Source organism: Panulirus ornatus, chromosome 62 (genome assembly GCF_036320965.1).
Source record: "Panulirus ornatus isolate Po-2019 chromosome 62, ASM3632096v1, whole genome shotgun sequence".
NCBI classification, from domain to species: Eukaryota; Metazoa; Arthropoda; class Malacostraca; order Decapoda; family Palinuridae; genus Panulirus; species Panulirus ornatus.
The window spans coordinates 136851-164314 of NC_092285.1; the positions used below are offsets into that span (position 1 = coordinate 136851).

The 27464-nt window shown below is 41.7% G+C and overlaps 1 protein-coding gene across 5 annotated transcripts in view; it reads left to right on the forward strand.

Annotated features, from left to right (window-relative positions):
- Nucleotides 1-27464, forward strand: part of zda (peptidyl-prolyl cis-trans isomerase zonda) — a 180014-nt gene that overhangs the window by 78826 nt on the left and 73724 nt on the right. For all 5 annotated transcript variants that reach the window (XM_071656149.1, XM_071656150.1, XM_071656147.1 and 2 more), the window contains exons 3-4: nucleotides 6562-6696; nucleotides 6875-6948. In XM_071656149.1, the coding sequence (XP_071512250.1) occupies nucleotides 6562-6696; nucleotides 6875-6948 (209 nt within the window). The remainder of the gene's footprint in view (nucleotides 1-6561; nucleotides 6697-6874; nucleotides 6949-27464) is intronic.

Below are 27464 nucleotides of genomic sequence, written 5' to 3' on the forward strand. Positions count from 1 at the left end.
CAAATCCATTTGCTTTTCTAAGTATTTCTCACATACATTCTTCAGAGCAAACACCTGATCCATACATCCTCTACCACTTCTGAAACCACACTGCTCTTTCTCAATCTGATGCTCTGTACATGCCTTCACCCCTCTCCATCAATACCCTCCCATATAATTTCCAAGGAATACTCAACAAACTTATACCTTTGTAATTTGAGCACTCACCTTTATCCCCTTTGCCTTTTAACAGTGGCACTATGCATTCATTTCCCCTGTCCTCAGGCACCTCACCATGAGTCAAGCACACATTAAATATCCTCACCAACCAGTCAACAACACAGTCACCCCTTTTTAGTAAATTCCACTGCAATACCATCCAAATCCGCTGCCTTGCCGGCTTTCATCTTCCACAAAGCTTTTACTACCTCTTCGCTGTTTACCAAATCATTCTCCCTAACCCTCTCACTTTGCACACCACCTCGTCCAAAACACCCTATATCTGCCACTCTTATCATCAAACATATTCAACAAATCTTAAAAATACTCACTCCATCTCCTTCTCACATCACCACTACTTGTTATCACCTCCCCTTTAGCCCCCTTCACTGATGTTCCCATTTGTTCTCTTGTTTTATGCACTGTATTTACCTCCTTCCAAAACATCTTTTTATTCTCCCTAAAATTCAATGATACTCTCTCACATCAACTCTCATTTGCCCTCTTTTTCACCTCTTGCACCTTTCTCTTGACCTCCTGCCTCTTTCTCTTATACATCTCTCAGTTATTTGCACTATTTCCCTGCAAAACTCGTCTAAAAGCCTCTCTCTTCTCTTTCACCGATAATCTTATTTCCTCATCCCACCACTCACTACCCTTTCTAATTTGCCCACCTCCCACGCTTCTCATGCCACAAGCATCTTTTGCGCAAGCCATCACTGCTTCCCTAAATACATCTCATTCCTGCCCCACTCCCCTTATGTCCTTTGCTCTCACCTTTTTCCATTCTGCACTCAGTCTCTCCTGGTACTTCCTCACACAAGCCTCCTTCCCAAGCTCACTTACTCTCGTCACTCTCTTCAACCCAACATTCTCTCTTCTTTTCTGAAAAACATATAAATATATATATTAACTTATACATACATGGATTTCTTGTGAAGAACATGGTCTTTATGCCACCACCTTTACACTCATCTGTAGATATCTCAAGGAAATACTTTATATTTTATTTATTCATATATTTATAGATAAATGCGCATATACATATATACATATTTACATATTGGGTAGCAGGGGGCTTGAAACCCTCCCCTCCTTGTATTTTTACTTTCTGAAAGGGGAAACAGAAGGAGTCATACGGAGAGTGCTCATCCTTCTCGAAGGCTCAGATTTGGGTGTCTAAATGTGTGTGGATGTATCCAAGATGAGAAAAAAGGAGAGATAGGTAGTATGTTTGAGGAAAGGAACCTGGATATTTTGGCTCGGAGTGAAACGAAGCTCAAGGGTAAAGGGGAAGAGTGGTTTGGGAATGTTTTGGGAGTAAAGTTAAGGGTTAGTGAGAGGACAAGAGCAAGGGAAGGAGTAGCACTACTCCTGAAACAAAAGTGTTGGGAGTATGTGACAGAGTGTAAGAAAGCAAATTTTACATTGATATGGGTAAAACTGAAAGTGGATGGAGAGAGAAAGGTGATTATTGGTGCATATGCACCTGGGCATGAGAAGAAAGATCATGAGAGGCAAGTGTTTTGGGATCATCTGAGTGAGTGTATTAGTAGTTTTGATGCACGAGATCGGGTTATGGTGATGGATGATTTGAATGCTAAGGTGAGTAATGTGGCAGTTGAGGGAATAACTGGTGTACATGGGGTGTTCAGTATTGTAAATGGAACTGGTGAAGAGGTTGTAGATTTATGTGCTGAAAAAGGACTGGTGATTGGGAGTACCTGGTTTAAAAAGAGAGATATACATAAGTATATGTATGTAAGTAGGAGAGATGGCTAGAGAGCGTTATTGGATTGCGTGTTAATTGATGTTATTTGGATGTTAATGTGCTGAGAGGTGCAACTGGGGGGATGTCTGATCATTATCTTGTGGAGGCATAGGTGAAGATTTGTAGAGGTATTCAGAAAAGAAAAGAGAATGTGTGGTGAAGAGAGTGGTGAGAGTAAGTGAGCTTGGGAAGGAGTCATGTGTGAGGAAGTACCAGGAGAGACTGAGTACAGAATGGAAATAGGTGAGAACAAAGGACATAAGGGGAGTGGGGGAAGAATGGGATATATTTAGGGAAGCAGTGATGGATTGCGCAAAAGATGCTTGTGGCATGAGAAGCATGGGAGGTGGGCAGATTAGAAGGGTAGTGAGTGGTGGGATGAAGAAGCAAGATTATTAGTGAAAGAGAAGAGAGGGGCATTTGGACGATTTTTGCAGGGAAATAATGCAAATGACAGGGAGATGTATAAAAGAAAGAGGCAGGAGGTCGAGAAAGGTGCAAGAGGTGAAAACAAGGCAAATGAGAGTTGGGGTGAGAGAGTATCATTAAATTTTAGGGAGAATAAAAAGGCAAAGGGGATAAGAGTGAGTGCTCAAATTACAGAGGTATAAGTTTGTTGAGTATTCCTGCCAAATTATATGGGAGGGTATTGATTGAGAGGGTGAAGGCATGTACAGAGCATCAGATTGGGGAAGAGCAGTGTGGTTTCAGAAGTGGTAGAGGATGTGTGGATCAGGTGTTTGCTTTGAAGAATGTATGTGAGAAATACTTAGAAAAGCAAATGGATTTGTATGTAGCATTTATGGATCTGGAGAAGGCATATGATAATAGAGATGCTCTGTGGAAGGTATTAAGAATATATGGTGTGGGAGGCAAGTTGTTAGAAGCAGTGAAAAGTTTTTATCGAGGATGTAAGGCATGTGTACGTGCAGGAAGAGAGGAAAGTGATTGGTTCTCAGTGAATGTAGGTTTGCGGCAGGGGTGTGTGATGTCTCCATGGTTGTTTAATTTGTTTATGGATGGGGTTGTTAGGGAGGTGAATGCAAGAGTTTTGGAAAGAGGGGCAAGTATGAAGTCTGTTGGGGATGAGAGAGCTTGGGAAGTGAGTCAGTTGTTGTTCGCTGATGATACAACGCTGGTTGCTGATTCATGTGAGAAACTACAGAAGCTGGTGACTGAGTTTGGTAAAGTGTGTGAAAGAAGAAAGTTAAGAGTAAATGTGAATAAGAGCAAGGTTATTAGGTACAGTAGGGTTGAGGGTCAAGTCAATTGGGAGGTGAGTTTGAATGGAGAAAAACTGGAGGAAGTGAAGTGTTTTAGATATCTGGGAGTGGATCTGGCAGCGGATGGAACCATGGAAGCGGAAGTGGATCATAGGGTGGGGGAGGGGGCGAAAATTCTGGGAGCCTTGAAGAATGTGTGGAAGTCGAGAACATTATCTCGGAAAGCAAAAATGGGTATGTTTGAAGGAATAGTGGTTCCAACAATGTTGTATGGTTGCGAGGCGTGGACTATGGATAGAGTTGTGCGCAGGAGGATGGATGTGCTGGAAATGAGATGTTTGAGGACAATGTGTGGTGTGAGGTGGTTTGATCGAGTAAGTAACGTAAGGGTAAGAGAGATGTGTGGAAATAAAAAGAGCGTGGTTGAGAGAGCAGAAGAGGGTGTTTTGAAATGGTTTGGTCACATGGAGAGAATGAGTGAGGAAAGATTGACCAAGAGGATATATGTGTCGGAGGTGGAGGGAACGAGGAGAAGAGGGAGACCAAATTGGAGGTGGAAAGATGGAGTGAAAAAGATTTTGTGTGATCGGGGCCTGAACATGCAGGAGGGTGAAAGGAGGGCAAGGAATAGAGTGAATTGGAGCGATGTGGTATACCGGGGTTGACGTGCTGTCAGTGGATTGAATCAAGGCATGTGAAGCGTCTGGGGTAAACCATGGAAAGCTGTGTAGGTATGTATATTTGCGTGTGTGGACGTATGTATATACATGTGTATGGGGGTGGGTTGGGCCATTTCTTTCGTCTGTTTCCTTGCGCTACCTCGCAAACGCGGGAGACAGCGACAAAGCAAAAAAAAAAAAAAAAAAAAGATGTTTTGGAAGGAGGTAAATAAAGTGCATAATACAAGGGAACAAATGGGAACATCAGTGAAGGGGGCTAATGGGGAGGTGATAACATGTAGTGGTGATGTGAGAAGGAGATGGAGTGAGTATTTTGAAGGTTTGTTGAATGTGTTTGATGATAGAGTGGCAGATATAGGGTGTTTTGGTCAAGGTGATGTGCAGAGTGAGAGGGTTAGGGAGAATGATTTGGTAAACAGAGAAGAGGTAGTAAAAGCTTTGCGGAAGATGAAAGCCAGCAAGGCAGCGGGTTTGGATGGTATTGCAGGGGAATTTATTAAAAATGGGGGTGACTATATTGTTGACTGGTTGGTAAGGATATGTAATGTATGTATGACTCATGGTGAGGTGCCTGAGGATTGGGGGAATGCTTGCATAGTGCCATCGTACAAAGGCAAAGGGGATAAAGGTGAGTGCTCAAATTACATAGGCATAACTTTGTCGAGTATTCCTTGGAAATTATATGGAAGGGTATTGATGGAGAGGGTGAAGGCATGTACAGAGCATCAGATTGGGGAAGAGCAGTGTGGTTTCAGAAGTGGTAGAGGATGTATGGATCAGGTGTTTGCTCTGAAGAATGTATGTGAGAAATACTTAGAAAAGCAAATGGATTTGTATGTAGGGATCTGGAGAAGGCATATGATAGAGTTGATAGAGATGCTCTGTGGAAGGTATTAAGAATATATGGTGTGGGAGGCAAGTTGTTAGAAGCAGTGAAAAGTTTTTATCGAGGATGTAAGGCATATGTACGAGTAGGAAGAGAGGAAAGTGATTGGTTCTCAGTGAATGTTGGTGTGCGGCAGGGGTGCGTGATATCTCCATGGTTGTTTAATTTGTTGATTGATGGGGTTGTTAGGGAGGTGAATGAAAGGGTTTTGGAAAAAGGGGCAAGTATGCAGTCTGTTGTGGATGAGAGAGCTTGGGAAGTGGGTCAGTTGTTGTTTGCTGATGGAGGCTGATTCGGGTGAGAAACTGCAGAAGCTGGTGACTGAGTTTTGTAAAGTGTATGAAAGGAGAAAGCTGATAGTAAATGTGAATAAGAGCAAGGTTATTAAGAACAGTAGGGCTGAGGGACAAGTCAATTGGAAGGTAAGTTTGAATGGAGAAAAACTGGAGGAAGTGAAATGTTTTAGATATCTGGGAGTGGATTTGGCACCAGATGGAACCATGGAAGAGGAAGCGAATCATACGGTGGGGGAGGGGGCGAAAGTTCTGGGAGCGTTGAAAAATGTATGGATGTCGAGAACGTTACCTTGGAAAGCAAAAATGGGTATGTTTGAAGGAATAGTAGTTCTAACAATGTTATATGGTTACAAGGCGTGGGCTATAGATAGAGTTGTGCGGAGGAGGGTGGATGTGCTGGAAATGAGATGTTTGATGACAACATCTGGTGTGAGGTGGCTTGATCGAGTAAGTAATGAAAAGGTAAGAGAGATGCGTGGTAATAAAAAGAGTGTTGTTGAGAGAGCAGATGGTGTTTTGAAATGGTTTGGTCACATGGAGAGAATGAGTGAGGAAAGATTGACAAAGAGGATATATGTGTGGAGGGAATGGGGAGAAGTGAGGAACCAAATTGGAGGTGGAAAGATGGAGTGAAAAAGATTTTGAGTGATAGGGGCCTGAACATGCAGGAGGGTGAAAGGCGTGCAAGGAATAATGTGAATTGGAACAATGCGGTATACCGGAGTCAACGTGCTGTCAATGGATTGAACCAGGATATGTGAAGCGTCTGGGGTAAACCACGGAAAGTTCTGTGGGGCCTGGATGTGGAAAGGGAGCTGTGGTTTCGGTGCATTATACATGACAGCTAGAGACTGAGTGTGAACAAATGGGGCCTTTGTTGTCTTTTCCTAGTGCTACCTCATGCACATGCGGGGGGGAGGGGGTTTTTATTTGATGTGTGGCAGGGTGGCGACGGGAATGAATAAGGGCAGACAGTATGAATTATGTACATATGTATATGAATGTGTGTGTATATATATACGTATGTGTTGAGATGTATAGGTATGTATATGTGCGTGTGGACGTGTATGTATATACATACATGTGTATGTGGTTGGGTTGGGCCATTCTTTTGTCTGTTTCCTTGCACTACCTCACTAACACGGGAGACACCAACAAAGTATAATAAATATGAATAATAATACTTATGTGTAAGTCTCTTTTTAAATCAGGTATTCCCAATCACCAGTCCTTTTTCAGCACTTAAATCTACAAGCTCTTCACCATTTCCATTTACAACACTGAACACCCCATGTACACCAGTTATTCCTTTAGCTGCCACAGTACTCACCTTTGCATTCAAATCACCCATTACTATAACCCGATCTCGTGCATCAAAACTACTAACACACTCACTTAGTTAAAGAAAAGCCAATCTTCATATGGTGAAACTGATAAACAACTTCCATAAGATAACTGTGGATATGTGCATGATTTATAATTCAAAGCTGTCATTTGATATTTACAGGTGGTTAAATGTGGCATAGTTGAGTCACGACCATATAAGGGAAGCACAGTTGTAATTCGTGCCACTGGTAAATTAGATGATGGTAAGGAAGTGGACATACATGAGGAGCTAATGTTTACTGTTGGAGATGGTGAGGTAAGGTTGAATGCCAAATTTTCTGTCATAGACACATATTTTCTATGTATATGACCTATTTTTAAGACCAAGTAAATATAAACAACTTTTGTTATTGGAATGATTTATAGTATGCTAGATTAGTAGACAATTTTGACACAAATTTCCACTTGTGCAAGTTGATGTCTCTGGTTTACAGGTAATTCTTGGTTTGGATATGATTGTGCCGCTGATGGATAAAGGAGAAATTGCAGATGTTTATATGGCATCCAGGTAGGTAAAAGTAATTTCTCTGTATGATTTTATATGGCATCTGGATAGGCTAAAGTATTTTCCTTGTATGATAATGTTAATGTGTTACTGATGTCAAAAGGAAGACCTTTGTATATTTTCCCTAGTTGATGTCCTGTTGATGTCCTTTCTTTGCAGTATTAATTTCTAACACCATTTTTTCTTATTGCCTGTCTCATGAATTCAAGAAAATCTATCTATCCACACATCTATGCTTTCTTCAATTGGAACTCCCTCAAGGGGAATGGCATGGGAATAGAGTCTCCATAACTAGAGAGCTTCAGCGCTGCTTTTTAGCCTTTCATGCCTTGCTCTTAACAGGCCCCTGGCATAGGGCAACTCTATCACAGTGTTTGTAGAGGCTCCTACCTAATTGTACATTCTGACTACTGCCTAATGCTCCTAACTACCACTTCTACTTAATGTTCCTACCTAATGCTCCTACCATTTAGCCGAAAGGCAGGGCTAGAGCATAGTGCTTATCTCAGGAAAATCTAGAGTTACAAAGAATGAGCTATTTGAGTTGAGTGTTGTCAAGCATTTTATATGACAAGGAGAGATTGTTTGTGGAGAGAATGCCGGTAGTCCACGTGTGGATGAGGTTGAGGCAGAAAGAAAAGACAGCTACCTGGGTCAGAGGAATGTAACATGATGACCCCTGAAGTACTAGCTTACTAAGCACCTGTCATTAACCCTCCAGATATCCAGGTGGATAATGCTAGTAATATACCTCCCTTGTTATTGGTATATATGTCAAGAAAGTGTAACTTAAATATTTGCTCATTGTCTGTTTCCCCTTTTGTTTCCTTTTTTCCTAATGTACCTTTGATTATCTTTCCTTTCAAGGCATAATATATTGCCCCTCATTTTAGTACATGAGTTTTGGAACAACAGCAGAAGGCTATTTCATTAGCTGTCCCAGCTGTTATCTGTAAGTAGGATTCTTTAAGAAATGAAAGAAATATTGATATTAATTATGTGAAATATCTATTCATGAAGGTTTAGAACAATGTAGTTCTTTGAAGACCCTGCATGCATCACTCAATTTCTTTTTCATACTATTCCACAATTTCCTGTTGGAGGTTGTGCCAGGAACAGACAAAGAAAGGTCGCATTTGTTCACATCCATTCTCTAGCTTTCATGTGCAATGCATTGAAACCATGATACTGTATGGTAGTATTATGTAACTTCTTGTATTTAAAACTTAGTAAAATTGGCCTGGTCATCCTTCCTGTCAAAAACAATTATAACAAAGCTAGAAACCACATTAGACTAATCGCTCAAAACAGTCACTGGTTGCTTACCAAAAACAAACATTCAGTGCCTGCACAACATAACAATAATACTTCCTGTACAGTCTCACTTCAATATGTGTGCTGTTCTGGTCTATGCAAAAGCAAAAGACTCTTCTTAACCAAGCCACTTCATAGCCATTCTCCCTTCCCCCATGAAGAAATGAAAAGCTGCTCCCTGCTTCACATTTCAGCAACTTATACTCTCAAACAGGTCCTTCTTCCTCCAACAAACATAATGACAAAATATAAATATGCTCCCAACTGAGCCATTATACACAAGACATACACCCATCTGAAATTATACTTTCCAGACATGTATAAATTTATCTTTTCTTCTCCACATGTTGGACAACTCATCTTTCCAACATTAAAAACACTTTCTCAGCATATCTAAGATGCAACTTTTACACTGAAGTTACTGAACATTTATTCTTCAATTCATCTGTGCACACACACACACACGCATATGTGCGCACGTACACACACTCACACACACATGTATTTGAGCTGTGGTCCCTCCTGGTGGATGTGGCTGGCTTCCAGAATGATGTGGGACTCCATAAAAGGGGCTCTGAAGCAGGATGAAAAGGGGTATACCATTATGTTACCTTAACTTTTTGTTCCAGGAGTCTCTCCTGTCTCCTCTGGCTCCTGTAATTCACAGAAAGCCACCCATATCCACTGGGTGGGACCACGGTGTAGTAATCTTATATGTGTAGCTATGTGTAGATAATGTAGGACAATTGAGCTGTAAGCATTCAGTGTCTTCATTGTGGTTGTTGCACCATGAGCATGAAGGGTCTTGAAATATGTTCAGTCTGTGTTTGCACAGTTATAGGGATGGGTGATGTCCTGAGTTTAGACAAGAAAGTGTAACTTGTATATGTCTGGGGAGTATGGTTTCAGTTGGTTGTATTTTTGGTGGAATGATATTTGAGACTGATTTGAGAGGGTTGTTGTTTAGTGCATGTCACATCATTCGGTGAGTATATATCTTGTTAATGTTTTCTTTCTTGGGAGATGGAAGGATATCTGAGTATAGATACCTGAAGTGTGAATCAAGAGCAAGCTTTTTGTTTTTGTTTGGAGGTTGGTGGTTAGTTATGGAATGATTTGGATGTGGGAAGGGTCTCGTGCTGTTGAGCATACTGAGGTGGGATTGTACTGGGAGAATTTTTGTTTCATTGTGTAGGTGATGAGTGTTTGAGGTTCTTAGGCAACTGGTGACTGTTATGAATACTCTGAGTAGTTTGCATTGTAACTTTGTTATATCTGCTTTGACAGAGTGGATGATAAGGCAGGTGAAGTGTAGTTTAGGATGAGTAGATGAGTCATTTACAGACACTAAGGGGATCTTTTTCTTGTCCATCTCTGGTACTAGTTAGTGTTCCATGGTATTTAGCTGTTTGTTATTTTTGTGGTGATGTTTATGGTGTGGGTAGTGAATGTTTTGTGTCTTGAATGTGGTGCCCTGAATAGTTAGTGTTTTGTTGGGAGGATTGAATGGCCATTTAGGGTAATGAAATGGTGTAGATTGGATTCATGACCATCTGGAATTAAAGGATGATTAAAGAATTCTTTGGAGTTGCATTCTCTTCTGTTTTAGTTTAGTCCAGTTGCAATCCAAGAATATACTACTCCACTCTTGGATACACAACAAAATACCTAACAAATGGAAGCTGGCCAACATGTTACAAGTCTCAAAGCCTTTTAAAACACTCAACTCCTTTTCCTCCTACTGACTTAAATATCTTCTGTCTTTAGTATTGAAACACTATGAAAAAATGATCCTCAACAGAACCAAGGAATTTTAGACACAACCACTCTACTACCACTCTACACATTAACCTCACACAAACGTATCCTAGATGGTTTCATCCATCCATAGCACCCACTCTGCAAAACACTGGTGACAATAACATCAGCATAGCATTAGACACTGTTGCCTGACACATCTCCACACAAAAGGCACTTGACATCACCCTCTACAACAATAGCAAAAATTCATTGGCCAGTTTCATAACCAGCCACCAAACCAGAGTCACTCACAATGGTTTCACAACTGAAACCCTTAAACATTACAAGGGAGATCCCAAGGAGTGGTTCTTTCTGCAACTATCTTCAGTCTTTACCTAGATGATCTCCCATTGCCTTCAGGAAACCACAAGGTCCTCTCTTGCATGGATGACCTCTCAGACACATCACAATGCCCTTACACCACAATAATATCATAATTAGAATAATGGCTTCCCCAGAACAGGATAACTTCATCTCCACAGAAGACTTCAATCATTCTTTCAATCCTAGAGAGACATGACTCGATCTCACACCCTCCAGCACCTTGAATGGACAATCATGCCAAGTAAACAAAATCATTCTTAGCAGCTTGTACAACACACAGACATGACATTTATTCTACACCAAAAACATCAACAAAAAAAAGTAACCCATTAAGTAAATACCCCACAGAAACCTAAATGGCACCAGATGAGGGAAAAAAATAGTATCCTCCAAAAACAATTCATCTCCACTCTATACTACTCGCTTGCCTGTTATTTCAACCTTACAAAAACAAATATAACAAAGCTTTAAACCACACAAAATAGAGCATTCAAAGTAATCACTGGCTGCCTAGCAAGAGAAATACTCAACACTTTGAAACATACATCTTCCCAATCCAATCCCATCTAAACATACTTGGCATTCAGTTCTCTGCAACTCCTCCCACCCAATCTACTTCATAACCAATCACCAGTTCCCAGATAGAAATAGAAAACCTGCCTTCTCACACTTAAGCATGAGGAAGCATGCTGCGCAAAAAAATATTAGTTGCGACATACGATTCCTATATTTGTGACATTTGAAGCCTATGACTGGTTTTCTGCTGCAGCTGGGTTGGTCTGGTTCCACCGTGATGAACACTGTTGTTGAATCTGATATATTTATTGATCATAAAGAATTAAAGGAAACCAAAGTTTTGTAACCAATGGAGTGCCAGTGCCAGCTGACTAGGGGAATCTTTAGAATGGCTTGACTTGTTGTCTACCGAAAAAATATTTCTACTCCCAGGTTTTCAAGTTATAGTACAAGGAAAGAAAACGTTTGAAGCAATAGTGCTTTTTAAGCTAAAGTTGAATGAAATAGTACAGTTGTTTTACAGAAATGGTGAACGAGTTGATAAAATATATCTGTTGGCAACAGTCTACCACAGATGAGCCATGAACTCAAATACCTACAGCACACAGGACAAGACACTAGTACCTACAACAAGTATTTTTCAGTAAATATGAATGTTAAGCCATCAGTACACAGGTTTGATGAATTAGTTGGTTTTTCAAATAACCAAATGGGAAGAAGTGTAAAATGTATGCAGATAGAATATTTTCTTTAATATACTGTTTGCTGAAGACAAAGCATATTCAACACCCACTAGCTTTCTGTTAGTTTTTTCAGTGTTTCCTGCCACACATTTTGCTTCATAAGATAAAATGTGAATTTTGTCCTATATTCATTTTCACTTTATTCTTGAAATACACAATAAGTTTTGGGCACACAAACACTGCCCATTTTCAGTCAAATTGATTATAAAGGATGCAGCAAAACATTATAAAAACAAAACTGGAATGAATCACATCTTGAAGTGTTACAAATGAGAGCTGTGATGTAGATAATATGTTAATTGGTGGACCATGTTCCTTAAGAGTTTGTATGTGGTATACCCTGTTCACTCAGATCTGATAACTAGAGCTAGGTAACATGAATTAAGGATGCTCATTGATTAATGCAACACTGAGGAGCATGGTAAATCTACATACATATTTATATTTGCAAATTGCTTCCAATATAAGCAGACAGTTTTAATATGGAATAATTTCTGAAATGTGTGTGGATGTAACCAAGATGTGAAAAAAGGAGAGATAGGTAGTATGTTTGAAGAAAGGAACCTGGATGTTTTGGCTCTGAGTGAAACGAAGCTCAAGGGTAAAGGGGAAGAGTGGTTTGGGAATGTTTTGGGAGTAAAGTCAGGGGTTAGTGAGAGGACAAGAGCAAGGGAAGGAGTAGCAGTACTCCTGAAACAGGAGTTGTGGGAGTATGTGATAGAATGTAAGAAAGTAAATTCTCGATTAATATGGGTAAAACTGAAAGTTGATGGAGAGAGATTGGTGATTATTGGTGCATATGCACCTGGGCATGAGAAGAAAGATCATGAGAGGCAAGTGTTTTGGGAGCAGCTGAATGAGTGTGTTAGTGGTTTTGATGCACGAGACCGGGTTATAGTGATGGGTGATTTGAATGCAAAGGTGAGTAATGTGGCAGTTGAGGGAATAATTGGTATACATGGGGTGTTCAGTGTTGTAAATGGAAATGGTGAAGAGCTTGTAGATTTATGTGCTGAAAAAGGACTAATGATTGGGAATACCTGGTTTAAAAAGCGAGATATACATAAGTATACTTATGTAAGTAGGAGAGATGGCCAGAGAGCGTTATTGGATTACGTGTTAATGGACAGGCGCGCGAAAGAGAGACTTTTGGATGTTAATGTGCTGAGAGGTGCAACTGGAGGGATGTCTGATCATTATCTTGTGGAGGCTAAGGTGAAGATTTGTATGGGTTTTCAGAAAAGAAGAGTGAATGTTGGGGTGAAGAGGGTGGTGAGAGTAAGTGAGCTTGGGAAGGAGACTTGTGTGAGGAAGTACCAGGAAAGACTGAGTACAGAATAGAAAAAGGTGAGAACAATGGAAGTAAGGGGAGTGGGGGAGGAATGGGATGTATTTAGGGAATCAGTGATGGATTGCGCAAAAGATGCTTGTGGCATGGGTTGATTAGAAAGGGTAGTGAGTGGTGGGATGAAGAAGTAAGAGTATTAGTGAAAGAGAAGAGAGAGGCATTTGGACGATTTTTGCAGGGAAAAAATGCAATTGAGTGGGAGATGTATAAAAGAAAGACAGGAGGTCAAGAGAAAGGTGCAAGAGGTGAAAAAAAGGGCAAATGAGAGTTGGGGTGAGAGAGTATCATTAAATTTTAGGGAGAATAAAAAGATGTTCTGGAAGGAGGTAAATAAAGTGTGTAAGACAAGGGAGCAAATGGGAACTTCAGTGAAGGGTGCAAATGGGGAGGTGATAACAAGTAGTGGTGATGTGAGAAGGAGATGGAGTGAGTATTTTGAAGGTTTGTTGAATGTGTTTGATGATAGAGTGGCAGATATAGGGTGTTTTGGTCGAGGTGGTGTGCAAAGTGAGAGGGTTAGGGAAAATGATTTGGTAAACAGAGAAGAGGTAGTAAAAGCTTTGCGGAAGATGAAAGCCGGCAAGGCAGCAGGTTTGGATGGTATTGCAGTGGAATCTATTAAAAAAGGGGGTGACTGTATTGTTGACTGGTTGGTAAGGTTATTTAATGTATGTATGACTCATGGTGAGGTGCCTGAGGATTGGCGGAATGCGTGCATAGTGCCTTTGTACAAAGGCAAAGGGGATAAGAGTGAGTGCTCAAATTACAGAGGTATAAGTTTGTTGAGTATTCCTGGTAAATTATATGGGAGGGTATTGATTGAGAGGGTGAAGGCATGTACAGAGCATCAGATTGGGGAAGAGCAGTGTGGTTTCAGAAGTGGTAGAGGATGTGTGGATCAGGTGTTTGCTTTGAAGAATGTATGTGAGAAATACTTAGAAAAGCAAATGGATTTGTATGTAGCATTTATGGATCTGGAGAAGGCATATGATAATAGAGATGCTCTGTGGAAGGTATTAAGAATATATGGTGTGGGAGGCAAGTTGGTAGAAGCAGTGAAAAGTTTTTATCGAGGATGTAAGGCATGTGTACGTGTAGGAAGAGAGGAAAGTGATTGGTTCTCAGTGAATGTAGGTTTGCGGCAGGGGTGTGTGATGTCTCCATGGTTGTTTAATTTGTTTATGGATGGGGTTGTTAGGGAGGTGAATGCAAGAGTTTTGGAAAGAGGGGCAAGTATGAAGTCTGTTGGGGATGAGAGAGCTTGGGAAGTGAGTCAGTTGTTGTTCGCTGATGATACAGCGCTGGTGGCTGATTCATGTGAGAAACTGCAGAAGCTGGTGACTGAGTTTGGTAAAGTGTGTGAAAGAAGAAAGTTAAGAGTAAATGTGAATAAGAGCAAGGTTATTAGGTACAGTAGGGTTGAGGGTCAAGTCAATTGGGAGGTGAGTTTGAATGGAGAAAAACTGGAGGAAGTGAAGTGTTTTAGATATCTGGGAGTGGATCTGGCAGCGGATGGAACCATGGAAGCGGAAGTGGATCATAGGGTGGGGGAGGGGGGCGAAAATTCTGGGAGCTTTGAAGAATGTGTGGAAGTCGAGAACATTATCTTGGAAAGCAAAAATGGGTATGTTTGAAGGAATAGTGGTTCCAACAATGTTGTATGGTTGCGAGGCGTGGGCTATGGATAGAGTTGTGCGCAGGAGGATGGATGTGCTGGAAATGAGATGTTTGAGGACAATGTGTGGTGTGAGGTGGTTTGATCGAGTAAGTAACGTAAGGGTAAGAGAGATGTGTGGAAATAAAAAGAGCGTGGTTGAGAGAGCAGAAGAGGGTGTTTTGAAATGGTTTGGGCACATGGAGAGAATGAGTGAGGAAAGATTGACCAAGAGGATATATGTGTCGGAGGTGGAGGGAACGAGGAGAAGAGGGAGACCAAATTGGAGGTGGAAAGATGGAGTGAAAAAGATTTTGTGTGATCGGGGCCTGAACATGCAGGAGGGTGAAAGGAGGGCAAGGAATAGAGTGAATTCGAGCGATGTGGTATACCGGGGTTGACGTGCTGTCAGTGGATTGAATCAAGGCATGTGAAGCGTCTGGGGTAAACCATGGAAAGCTGTGTAGGTATGTATATTTGCGTGTGTGGACGTATGTATATACATGTGTATGGGGGTGGGTTGGGCCATTTCTTTCGTCTGTTTCCTTGCACTACCTCGCAAATGCGGGAGACCGGAAAAAAAAAAAAATCTGAAATTAAAGAGGTAAGAATTAGCTTAAAAAGTTAAAGTTGATTATAAAGTTATATAAAATGAATGACGTTTGAAGTAAGTGCTGGCATGTAGGTGTTTTCAATCAACAAGGTTATGTGCTTTGTTTCATAATGCAATAATGCCAACTGTATGGGCTCATACTATGAATATTGGTTATCTGCCAGTTTTCATTATTTGGTTTGGATGTGAGTCTAAGCCTTGAATGCAAAAGATGGGAAAAGGTAAATATGTTGGAAATTAGATGCCTTTGTCTCTCTCTCTCTCTCTCTCTCTCTCTCTCTCTCTCTCTCTCTCTCTCTCTCTCTCTCTCTCTCTCTCTGTGTGTGTGTGTGTGTGTGTGTGTGTGTGTGTGGGGGGGGGGGGGGGGGGGTTATCATGAAGAGAGTGACAGTGTAGGAGAAAAGTTCAGTAGTGAGGGCAGTCTGGTTGATAGGGCTGATCAGGGTTTGCTGAAATGATTCAGACATATGGAAATGATTGACAAAAATGTACTGTGGGTCAGAAATGGAGGGAACAAGTTGGAAGGAGAGGCTAAGAAGGAATTGGAGGGATGGAGTGGAGTCTTTGGGATACCAGGGCGTGAACCTTCTGGAGGTCTAATAGCACTAGGTAGAATGAATTGAAGTGATGTCCTTTGGGGAGCAATGTTCTGTCAGTGGCCTCTACCAGGATGTATGAGGTGTTCAAGGTAAACCATAGAGCTCGTGGGACTTGGCTTTGGATGGTATACATGGTATATCACTAGTATTCCCTGCCTAGGTATCAGGAGGGTTAGTGACGACCATGTAGTGAACCACCACATAAGTGGTTGTCAAGTTGCTCTCCTCTTACCCAGACAGCTGTCTTTTCTCTCTACCTCACCCACATTGGTCTTTTGGCATTCTGTCCACAACCACACAGTCTCTACCTGTCAAACATCATGCTTGATAATGCTTAACCCACACAATTTACTCTTTGTAACTCTAGATATACTTACGGTGAGTGCTGTGCACTTGTACTGCTTTTTAGCAAAATGATAGGCCTTTGAAAACACTGTGCTGTAGTTACCATTTACCAGTGGCCTGTTAAGGGTGAGATAAAGGGTATGAAGTGGCACTAAAGTTAACCAGTTATGGAGACTTTTGCTGTGGCCACCCCCTTCAGGGAGTTCCTGAAGAAAATGAGCATCAGAGATATAGATAGATGGATTTTGGTACTTGATACATTATAGCCAGAGAATCCATGTGTGTAGTTGAGGCCATTTCATCTTTGCTAGTTCAGGGAAGGCAGTTAGGTTTAGGAATATTTTGTGCGATCATAATTTTTCTTTTATAACCTTAGAACACCATTTATCAGGAGGCTTCAGCAGCTTCATGGCCTCACTACAGTCACTAGGAAGAAAATGGAACTCTCTGAGAATGAGAAATTCTGCTATGAGATTATACTTCTCTTTGACAATGATACGACCTCACTAAAGGTGACTTTTGATTTATAACGTAACTTCATGCAGGCAAGGTATGGCTAATGCCTGTATATATGTGTTGGAAATGTTTGAAGATTGTATATGGTATGAAGAGGTTTGATCAAGTAAAAATATTATGGGATAAGAGAGCTGAAAAATTATATGCTAAAATTATTTAGACATATGGAAAGGGTGTTTGTGCAAGAAGTTTAGGGGACAAGGAGAAAGAACCAAATTGGAGATGAAAGGATAGAGTGAAAGAGGTTTTAAGGGATTGGAGCGTGAACATGTGGGAAGGTGTGAGGCATCCACAGAATGGAGTGAACTGGAGTGATTTGGTTCACAGAGGGGCAATGTGCTGTCAGTGGACTGTACCAAGGCCTATGATGCAGTTGGTGGAAACTGCAGAAAGGTCTATGGGATCTCACTCTGGATGATAGGGCTTAGAAGAAGAAGAAAAAAGTGGAGGGAACAAGTAGAGGGGATAGAGCAAATTGGAGACATAAAGATAGATAGTATAAGATTTTGAGTGATCGGGGACTGAACATGCATGTAAAGCAGTTGGAGTAAACCATGGAAAAATGTGTGGGGCTGTGGTTGTGGTGAATTTTTCTTGACAGCTAGAGAATGGAAGTGAGTGGGTGTGGCCTTTCTTTGTATATTTCCTGGAGATACCTTGTTGATGCAGAGGGTAATGATGCTGTTTCATGTGTGGTGGGGTGGTGCTGGGAATGGATAAAGATGAGCTTGTACGAATATATGTATTTATTTATTTATTTATTTATTTTGCTTTGTCACTGTCTCCCGCATTAGCGAGGTAGCGCAAGGAAACAGACGAAAAAATGGCCAAACCCGCCCACATACACATGTATATACATACACATCCACACACGCAAATATACATACCTATACATCTCAATGTACACATATATATACACACACAGACATATACATATATACACATGTACATAACTCATACTGTCTGACTTTATTTGTTCCCATCGCCACCTCGCCACACATGGAATAACAACCCCCTCCCCCCTCATGTGTGCGAGGTAGCGCTAGGAAAAGACACCAAAGGCCCCATTCGTTCACACTCAATCTCTAGCTGTCATGTAATAATGCACCGAAACCACAGCTCCCTTTCCACATCCAGGCCCCACACAACTTTCCATGGTTTACCCCAGACGCTTCACATACCCTGGTTCAATCCATTGACAGCACGTTGACCCCGGTATACCACATCGTTCCAATTCACTCTATTCCTTGCACGCCTTTCACCCTCCTGCAAGTTCAGGCCCCGATCACTCATAATCTTTTTCACTCCATCTTTCCACCTCCAATTTGGTCTCCCACTTCTTCTCGTTCCCTCCACCTCTGACACATATATCCTCTTGGTCAATCTTTCCTCACTCATTCTCTCCATGTGACCAAACCATTTCAAAACACCCTCTTCTGCTCTCTCAACCACACTCTTTTTATTTCCACACATCTCTCTCACCCTTATATTACTTACTCGATCAAACCACCTCACACCACATATTGTCCTCAAACATCTCATTTCCAGCACATCCACCCTCCTGCGCACAGCTCTATCCATAGCCCACGCCTCGCAACCATACAACATTGTTGGAACCACTATTCCTTCAAACATAGCCATTTTTGCTTTCCGAGGTAATGTTCTCAACTTCCAAACATTCTTCAAGGGTCCCAGAATTTTCGCCCCCTCCCCCACCCTATGATTCACTTCCATTTCCATGGTTCCGCTGCCAGATCCACTTCCAGATATCTGAAACACTTTACTTCCTCCAGTTTTTCTCCATTCAAACTTACCTCCCAATTGACTTGACCCTCAACCCTACTGTACCTAATAACCTTGCTCTTATTCACATTTACTCTTAACTTTCTTCTTTCACACACTTTACCAAACTCAGTCACCAGCTTCTGCAGTTTCTTACATGAATCAGCCACCAGCACTGTATCATCAGCAAACAACAACTGACTCACTTCCCAAGCTCTCTCATCCAAAACAGACTGCATACTTGCCCCTCTTTCCAGAACTCTTGCATTCACCTCCCTAACAACCCCATCCATAAACAAATTAAACAACCATGTAGACATCACACACCCCTGCCGCAAACCCACATTCACTAAGAACCAATCACTTTCCTCTCTTCCTACACGTACACATGCCTTACATCCTCGATAAAAACTTTTCACTGCTTCTAACAACTTTCCTCCCACACCATATATTCTTAAAACCTTCCACAGAGCATCTCTATCAACTCTATCATTTGCCTTCTCCACATCCATAAATGCTACATACAAATCCATTTGTTTTTCTAAGTATTTCTCACATACATTCTTCAAAGCAAACACCTGATCCACACATCCTCTACCACTTCTGAAACCACACTGCTCTTCCCCAATCTGATGCTCTGTACATGCCTTCACCCTCTCAATCAATATCCTCCCATATAACTTACCAGGAATACTCAACAAACTTATACCTCTGTAATTTGAGCACTCACTCTTATCCCCTTTGCCTTTGTACAATGGCACTATGCAAGCATTCCGCCAATCCTCAGGCACTTCACCATGAATCATACATACATTAAATAACCTTACCAACCAGTCAACAATACAGTCACCCCTTTTTTAATAAATTCCACTACAATACCATCCAAACATGCTGCCTTGCCGGCTTTCATCTTCCGTAAAGCTTTTACTACCTCTTCTCCATTTCCCAAATCATTTTCCCTAACCCTCTCACTTTGCACACCACCTCGACCAAAACACCCTATATCTGCCACTCTATCATCAAACACATTCAACAAACCTTCATAATACTCACTCCATCTCCTTCTCACATCACCACTACTTGTTATCACCTCCCCATTAGCCCCCTTCACTGAAGTTCCCATTTGCTCCCTTGTCTGACGCACTGTATTTACCTCCTTCCAAAACATCTTTTTATTCTCCCTAAAATTTAATGATACTCTCTCACCCCAACTCTCATTTGCCCTCTTTTTCACCTCTTGCACCTTTCTCTTGACCTCCTGCCTCTTTCTTTTATACCTCTCCCACTCATTTGCATTTTTTTCCTGCAAAAATTCTCCAAATGCCTCTCTCTTCTCTTTCACTAATAATCTTACTTCTTCATCCCACCACTCACTACCTTTAGAAATGAATATATGTATACATATATATATATTTTTTTTTTTTTTTTTTTTATACTTTGTCGCTGTCTCCCGCGTTTGCGAGGTAGCGCAAGGAAACAGACGAAAGAAATGGCCCAACCCCCCCCCCCATACACATGTACATACACACGTCCACACACGCAAATATACATACCTACACAGCTTTCCATGGTTTACCCCAGACGCTTCACATGCCTTGATTCAATCCACTGACAGCACGTCAACCCCTGTATACCACATCGCTCCAATTCACTCTATTCCTTGCCCTCCTTTCACCCTCCTGCATGTTCAGGCCCCGATCACACAAAATCTTTTTCACTCCATCTTTCCACCTCCAATTTGGTCTCCCTCTTCTCCTCGTTCCCTCCACCTCCGACACATATATCCTCTTGGTCAATCTTTCCTCACTCATTCTCTCCATGTGCCCAAACCATTTCAAAACACCCTCTTCTGCTCTCTCAACCACGCTCTTTTTATTTCCACACATCTCTCTTACCCTTACGTTACTTACTCGATCAAACCACCTCACACCACACATTTTCCTCAAACATCTCATTTCCAGCACATCCATCCTCCTGCGCACATCTCTATCCATAGCCCACGCCTCGCAACCATACAACATTGTTGGAACCACTATTCCTTCAAACATACCCATTTTTGCTTTCCGAGATAATGTTCTCGACTTCCACACATTTTTCAAGGCTCCCAAAATTTTCGCCCCCTCCCCCACCCTATGATCCACTTCCGCTTCCATGGTTCCATCCGCTGACAGATCCACTCCCAGATATCTAAAACACTTCACTTCCTCCAGTTTTTCTCCATTCAAACTCACCTCCCAACTGACTTGACCCTCACCCCTACTGTACCTAATAACCTTGCTCTTATTCACATTTACTCTTAACTTTCCTCTTCCACACACTTTACCAAACTCAGTCACCAGCTTCTAAAGTTTCTCACATGAATCAGCCACCAGCGCTGTATCATCAGCGAACAACAACTGACTCACTTCCCAAGCTCTCTCATCCCCAACAGACTTCATACTTGCCCCTCTTTCCAGGACTCTTGCATTTACCTCCCTAACAACCCCATCCATAAACAAATTAAACAACCATGGAGACATCACACACCCCTGCCGCAAACCTACATTCACTGAGAACCAATCACTTTCCTCTCTTCCTACACGTACACATGCCTTACATCCTCGATAAAAACTTTTCCCTGCTTCTAACAACTTGCCTCCCACACCATATATTCTTAATACCTTCCACAGAGCATCTCTATCAACTCTATCATATGCCTTCTCCAGATCCATAAATGCTACATACAAATCCATTTGCTTTTCTAAGTATTTCTCACATACATTCTTCAAAGCAAACACCTGATCCACACATCCTCTACCACTTCTGAAACCGCACTGCTCTTCCCCAATCTGATGCTCTGTACATGCAATCAATACCCTCCCATATAATTTACCAGGAATACTCAACAAACTTATACCTCTGTAATTTGAGCACTCACTCTTATCCCCTTTGCCTTTGTACAATGGCACTATGCACGCATTCCGCCACTCCTCAGGCACCTCACCATGAGTCATACATACATTAAATAACCTTACCAACCAGTCAACAATACAGTCACCCCCTTTTTTAATAAATTCCACTGCAATACCATCCAAACCTGCTGCCTTGCCGGCTTTTATCTTCAGCAAAGCTTTTACTACCTCTTCTCTGTTTACCAAATCATTTTCCCTAACCCTCTCACTTTGCACACCACCTCGACCAAAACACCCTATATCTGCCACTCTGTCATCAGACACATTCAACAAACCTTCAAAATACTCATTCCATCTCCTTCTCACATCACCGCTACTTGTTATCACCTCCCTATTTACGCCCTTCACTGAAGTTCCCATTTGCTCCCTTGTCTTACGCACCCTATTTACCTCCTTCCAGAACATCTTTTTATTCTCCCTAAAATTTACTGATAGTCTCTCACCCCAACTCTCATTTGCCCTTTTTTTCACCTCTTGCACCTTTCTCTTGACTTCCTGTCTCTTTCTTTTATACTTCTCCCACTCAATTGCATTTTTTCCCTGCAAAAATCGTCCAAATGCCTCTCTCTTCTCTTTCACTAATACTCTTACTTCTTCATCCCACCACTCACTACCCTTTCTAAACAGCCCACCTCCCACTCTTCTCATGCCACAAGCATCTTTTGCGCAATCCATCACTGATTCCCTAAATACATCCCATTCCTCCCCCACTCCCCTTACTTCCATTGTTCTCACCTTTTTCCATTCTGTACACAGTCTCTCCTGGTACTTCCCCACACAGGTCTCCTTCCCAAGCTCACTTATATATATATATATATATATATATATATATATATATATATATAGAGAGAGAGAGAGAGAGAGAGAGAGAGAGAGAGAGAGAGGTAAGAGGTAGTAAAAGCTTTACGGAAGATGAAAGGTGGCAAGGCAGCAAGTTTGGATGGTATTGTAGTGAAATTTATTAAAAAAGGGGGTGACTGTATTGTTGACTGGTTGGTAAGATTATTTAATGTATGTATGATTCATGGTGAGGTGCCTGAGGATTGGCAGAATTCATGCATAGTGCCATTGTACAAAGGCAAAGGGGATAAGAGTGAGTGCTCAAATTACAGAGGTATAAGGTGTGGGAGGCAAGTTGTTAGAAGCAGTGAAAAGTTTTTATCGAGGATGTAAGGCATGTGTACGTGTAGGAAGAGAGGAAAGTGATTGGTTCTCAGTGAATGTAGGTTTGCGGCAGGGGTGTGTGATGTCTCCATGGTTGTTTAATTTGTTTATGGATGGGGTTGTTAGGGAGGTAAATGCAAGAGTTTTGGAAAGAGGGGCAAGTATGAAGTCTGTTGGGGATGAGAGAGCTTGGGAAGTGAGTCAGTTGTTGTTCGCTGATGATACAGCGCTGGTGGCGGATTCATGTGAGAAACTGCAGAAGCTGGTGACGGAGTTTGGTAAAGTGTGTGGAAGAAGAAAGTTAAGAGTAAATGTGAATAAGAGCAAGGTTATTAGGTACAGTAGGGTTGAGGGTCAAGTCAATTGGGAGGTGAGTTTGAATGGAGAAAAACTGGAGGAAGTGAAGTGTTTTAGATATCTGGGAGTGGATCTGTCAGCGGATGGAACCATGGAAGCGGAAGTGGATCATAGGGTGGGGGAGGGGGCGAAAATTTTGGGAGCCTTGAAAAATGTGTGGAAGTCGAGAACATTATCCCGGAAAGCAAAAATGGGTATGTTTGAAGGAATAGTGGTTCCAACAATGTTGTATGGTTGCGAGGCGTGGGCTATGGATAGAGTTGTGCGCAGGAGGATGGATGTGCTGGAAATGAGATGTTTGAGGACAATGTGTGGTGTGAGGTGGTTTGATCAAGTAAGTAACGTAAGGGTAAGAGAGATGTGTGGAAATAAAAAGAGCGTGGTTGAGAGAGCAGAAGAGGGTGTTTTGAAGTGGTTTGGGCACATGGAGAGAATGAGTGAGGAAAGATTGACCAAGAGGATATATGTGTCGGAGGTGGAGGGAACGAGGAGAAGAGGGAGACCAAATTGGAGGTGGAAAGATGGAGTGAAAAGGATTTTGTGTGATCGGGGCCTGAACATGCAGGAGGGTGAAAGGAGGGCAAGGAATAGAGTGAATTGGAGCGATGTGGTATACAGGGGTTGACGTGCTGTCAGTGGATTGAATCAAGGCATGTGAAGCGTCCGGGGTAAACCATGGAAAGCTGTGTAGGTATGTATATTTGCGTGTGTGGACGTGTGTATGTACATGTGTATGGGGGGGGTTGGGCCATTTCTTTCGTCTGTTTCCTTGCGCTACCTCGCAAACGCGGGAGACAGCGACGAGGTATAAAAAAAAAAAAAAAAAAGTTTGTTGAGTCTTCCTGGTAAATTATATGGGAGGGTATTGATTGAGAGGGTGAAGGCATGTACAGCAGCATCAGATTGGGGAAGAGCAGTGTGGTTTCAGAAGTGGTAGAGGATGTGTGGATTAGGTGTTTGAAGAATGTATGTGAGAAATACTTAGAAAAACAAATGGATTTGCATGTAGCATTTATGGATCTGGAGAAGGCATATGATAGAGTTGATACAGATGCTCTGTGGAAGGTTTTAAGAATATATGGTGTGGGAGGCAAGTTGTTAGAAGCAGTGAAAAGTTTTTATCGAGGATGTAAGGCATGTACGGTAGGAAGAGAGGAAAGTGATTGGTTCTCAGTGAATGTAGGTTTGCGGCAGGGGTGTGTGATGTCTCCATGGTTGTTTAATTTGTTTATGGATGGGGTTGTTAGGGAGGTGAATGCAAGAGTTTTGGAAAGAGGGGCAAGTATGCAGTCTGTTCTGGATGAGAAAGCTTGGGAAGTGAGTCAGTTGGTGTTCGCTGATGATACAGTGCTGGTGGCTGATTCATGTAAGAAACTGCAGAAGCTGGTGACTGAGTTTGGTAAAGTGTGTGAAAGAAGAAAGTTAAGAGTAAATGTGAATAAGAGCAAGGTTATTAGGTACAGTAGGGTTGAGGGTCAAGTCAATTGGGAGGTAAGTTTGAATGGAGAAAAACTGGAGGAAGTAAAGTGTTTTAGATATCTGGGAGTGGATCTGGCAGCGGATGGAACCATGGAAGCGGAAGCGAATCATAGGGTGGGGGAGGGGGCGAAAATTCTGAGAGCCTTGAAGAATGTTAGGAAGTCGAGAAAATTATCTCGATGAAACCACCTCACACCACACATTGTCCTCAAACATCTCATTTCAAGCACATCCATCCTCCTGCGCACAACTCTATCCATAGCCCATGCCTCGCAACCATACAACATTGTTGGAACCATTATTCCTTCAAACATACCATTTTTGCTTTCCGAGATAATGTTCTCGACTTCCACACATTCTTCAAGGCTCCCAGGATTTTCGCCCCCTCCCCCACCCTATGATCCACTTCTGCTTCCATGGTTCCATCCGCTGCCAGATCCACTCCCAGATATCTAAAACACTTTACTTCCTCCATGTTTTTCTCCATTCAAACTTACCTCCCAATTGACTTGACCATCAACCCTACTGTACCTAATTACCTTGCTCTTATTCACATTTACTCTTAACTTTCTTCTTTCACACACTTTACCAAACTCAGTCACCAGCTTCTGCAGTTTCTCACATGAATCAGCCACCAGCGCTGTATCATCAGCGAACAACAACTGACACTTCCCAAGCTCTCTCATCCCCAACAGACTTTATACTTGCCCCTCTTTCCAAAACTCTTGCATTCACCTCCCTAACAACCCCATCCATAAACAAATTAAACAACCATGGAGACATCACACACCCCTGCCGCAAACCTACATTCACTGAGAACCAATCACTTTCCTCTCTTCCTACACGTACACATGCCTTACATCCTCGATAAAAACTTTTCACTGCTTCTAACAACTTGCCTCCCACACCACATATTCTTAATACCTTCCACAGAGCATCTCTATCAACTCTATCATATGCCTTCTCCAGATCCATAAATGCTACATACAAATCCATGTGCTTTTCTAAGTATTTCTCACATACATTCTTCAAAGCAAACACCTGATCCACACATCCTCTACCACTTCTGAAACCACACTGCTCTTCCCCAATCTGATGCTCTGTACATGCCTTCACCATCTCAATCAATACCCTCCCATATAATTTACCAGGAATACTCAACAAACTTATACCTCTGTAATTTGAGCACTCACTCTTATCCCCTTTGCCTTTGTACAGTGGCACTATGCACGCATTCCGCCAATCCTCAGGCACCTCACCATGAGTCATACATACATTAAACATATATATATATATATATATATATATATATATATATATATATATATATATATATATATATATACATATATATATATTTGAAGCTTATTAATACAGTGGTTAAATTGATGAGAACTGCTATTGACGTTTGTGTAAATAAATTATACATTTACTTTTTTCCATAGCCAGAGGTTGAACCATTATGTGACATTCATTTTTTTCATTCATTTCAAGCTAGAAGTTTCAGTTTTCTAAATTGTTTCTTACATTTTTCATATGTATATATATGTATGTGTGTGTGTGTGTATATGTGCGTATGTATGTGTATGTGTGTGTATGTGAATATGTATATATATATGTATATTATCCCTGGGGATAGGGGTGAAAGAATACTTCCCACGTATTCCTCGCGTGTCGTAGAAAGCGACTTGAGGGGACGGGAGCGGGGGGCCAGAAATCCTCCCCTCCTTGTATTAACTTTCTAAAATGGGAAACAGAAGAAGGAGTCACGCGGGGAGTGCTCATCCTCCTCGAAGGCTCAGAGTGGGGTGCCTAAATGTGTGTGGATGTAACCAAGATGTGAAAAAAGGAGAGATAGGTAGTATGTTTGAGGAAAGGAACCTGGATGTTTTGGCTCTGAGTGAAACGAAGCTCAAGGGTAAAGGGGAAGAGTGGTTTGGGAATGTCTGGGGAGTAAAGTCAAGGGTTAGTGAGAGAACAAGAGCAAGGGAAGGAGTAGCAATACTCCTGAAACAGGAGTTGTGGGAGTATGTGTTAGAGTGTAAGAAAGTAAATTCTCGATTAATATGGGTAAAACTGAAAGTTGATGAAGAGAGGTGGGTGATTATTGGTGCATATGCACCTGGGCATAAGAAGAAAGATCAAGAGAGGCAAGTGTTTTGGGAGCAGCTGAATGAGTGTATTAGTGGTTTTGATGCACGAGACCGTGTTATAGTGATGGGTGATTTGAATGCAAAGGTGAGTAATGTGGCAGTTGAGGGAATAATTGGTATACATGGGGTGTTCAGTGTTGTAAATGGAAATGGTGAAGAGCTTGTAGATTTATGTGCTGAAAAAGGACTGATGATTGGGAATACCTGGTTTAAAAAGCGAGATATACATAAGTATACTTATGTAAGTAGGAGAGATGGCCAGAGAGCGTTATTGGATTACGTGTTAATTGACAGGCGTGCGGAAGAGAGACTTTTGGATGTTAATGTGTTGAGAGGTGCAACTGGAGGGATGTCTGATCATTATCTTGTGGAGGCTAAGGTGAAGATTTGTATGGGTTTTCAGAAAAGAAGAGTGAATGTTGGGGTGAAGAGGGTGGTGAGAGTAAGTGAGCTTGAGAAGGAGACCTGTGTGAGGAAGTACCAGGAGAGACTGAGTACAGAATGGAAAAAGGTGAGAACAATGGAAGCAAGGGGAGTGGGGGAGGAATGGGATGTATTTAGGGAATCAGTGATGGATTGCGCAAAAGATGCTTGTGGCATGAGAAGCATAGGAGGTGGGTTGATTAGAAAGGGTAGTGAGTGGTGGGATGAAGAAGTAAGAGTATTAGTGAAAGAGAAGAGAGAGGCATTTGGACGATTTTTGCAGGGAAAAAATGCAATTGAGTGGGAGATGTATAAAAGAAAGAGACAGGAGGTCAAGAGAAAGGTGCAAGAGGTGAAAAAAAGGGCAAATGAGAGTTGGGGTGAGAGAGTATCATTAAATTTTAGGGAGAATAAAAAGATGTTCTGGAAGGAGGTAAA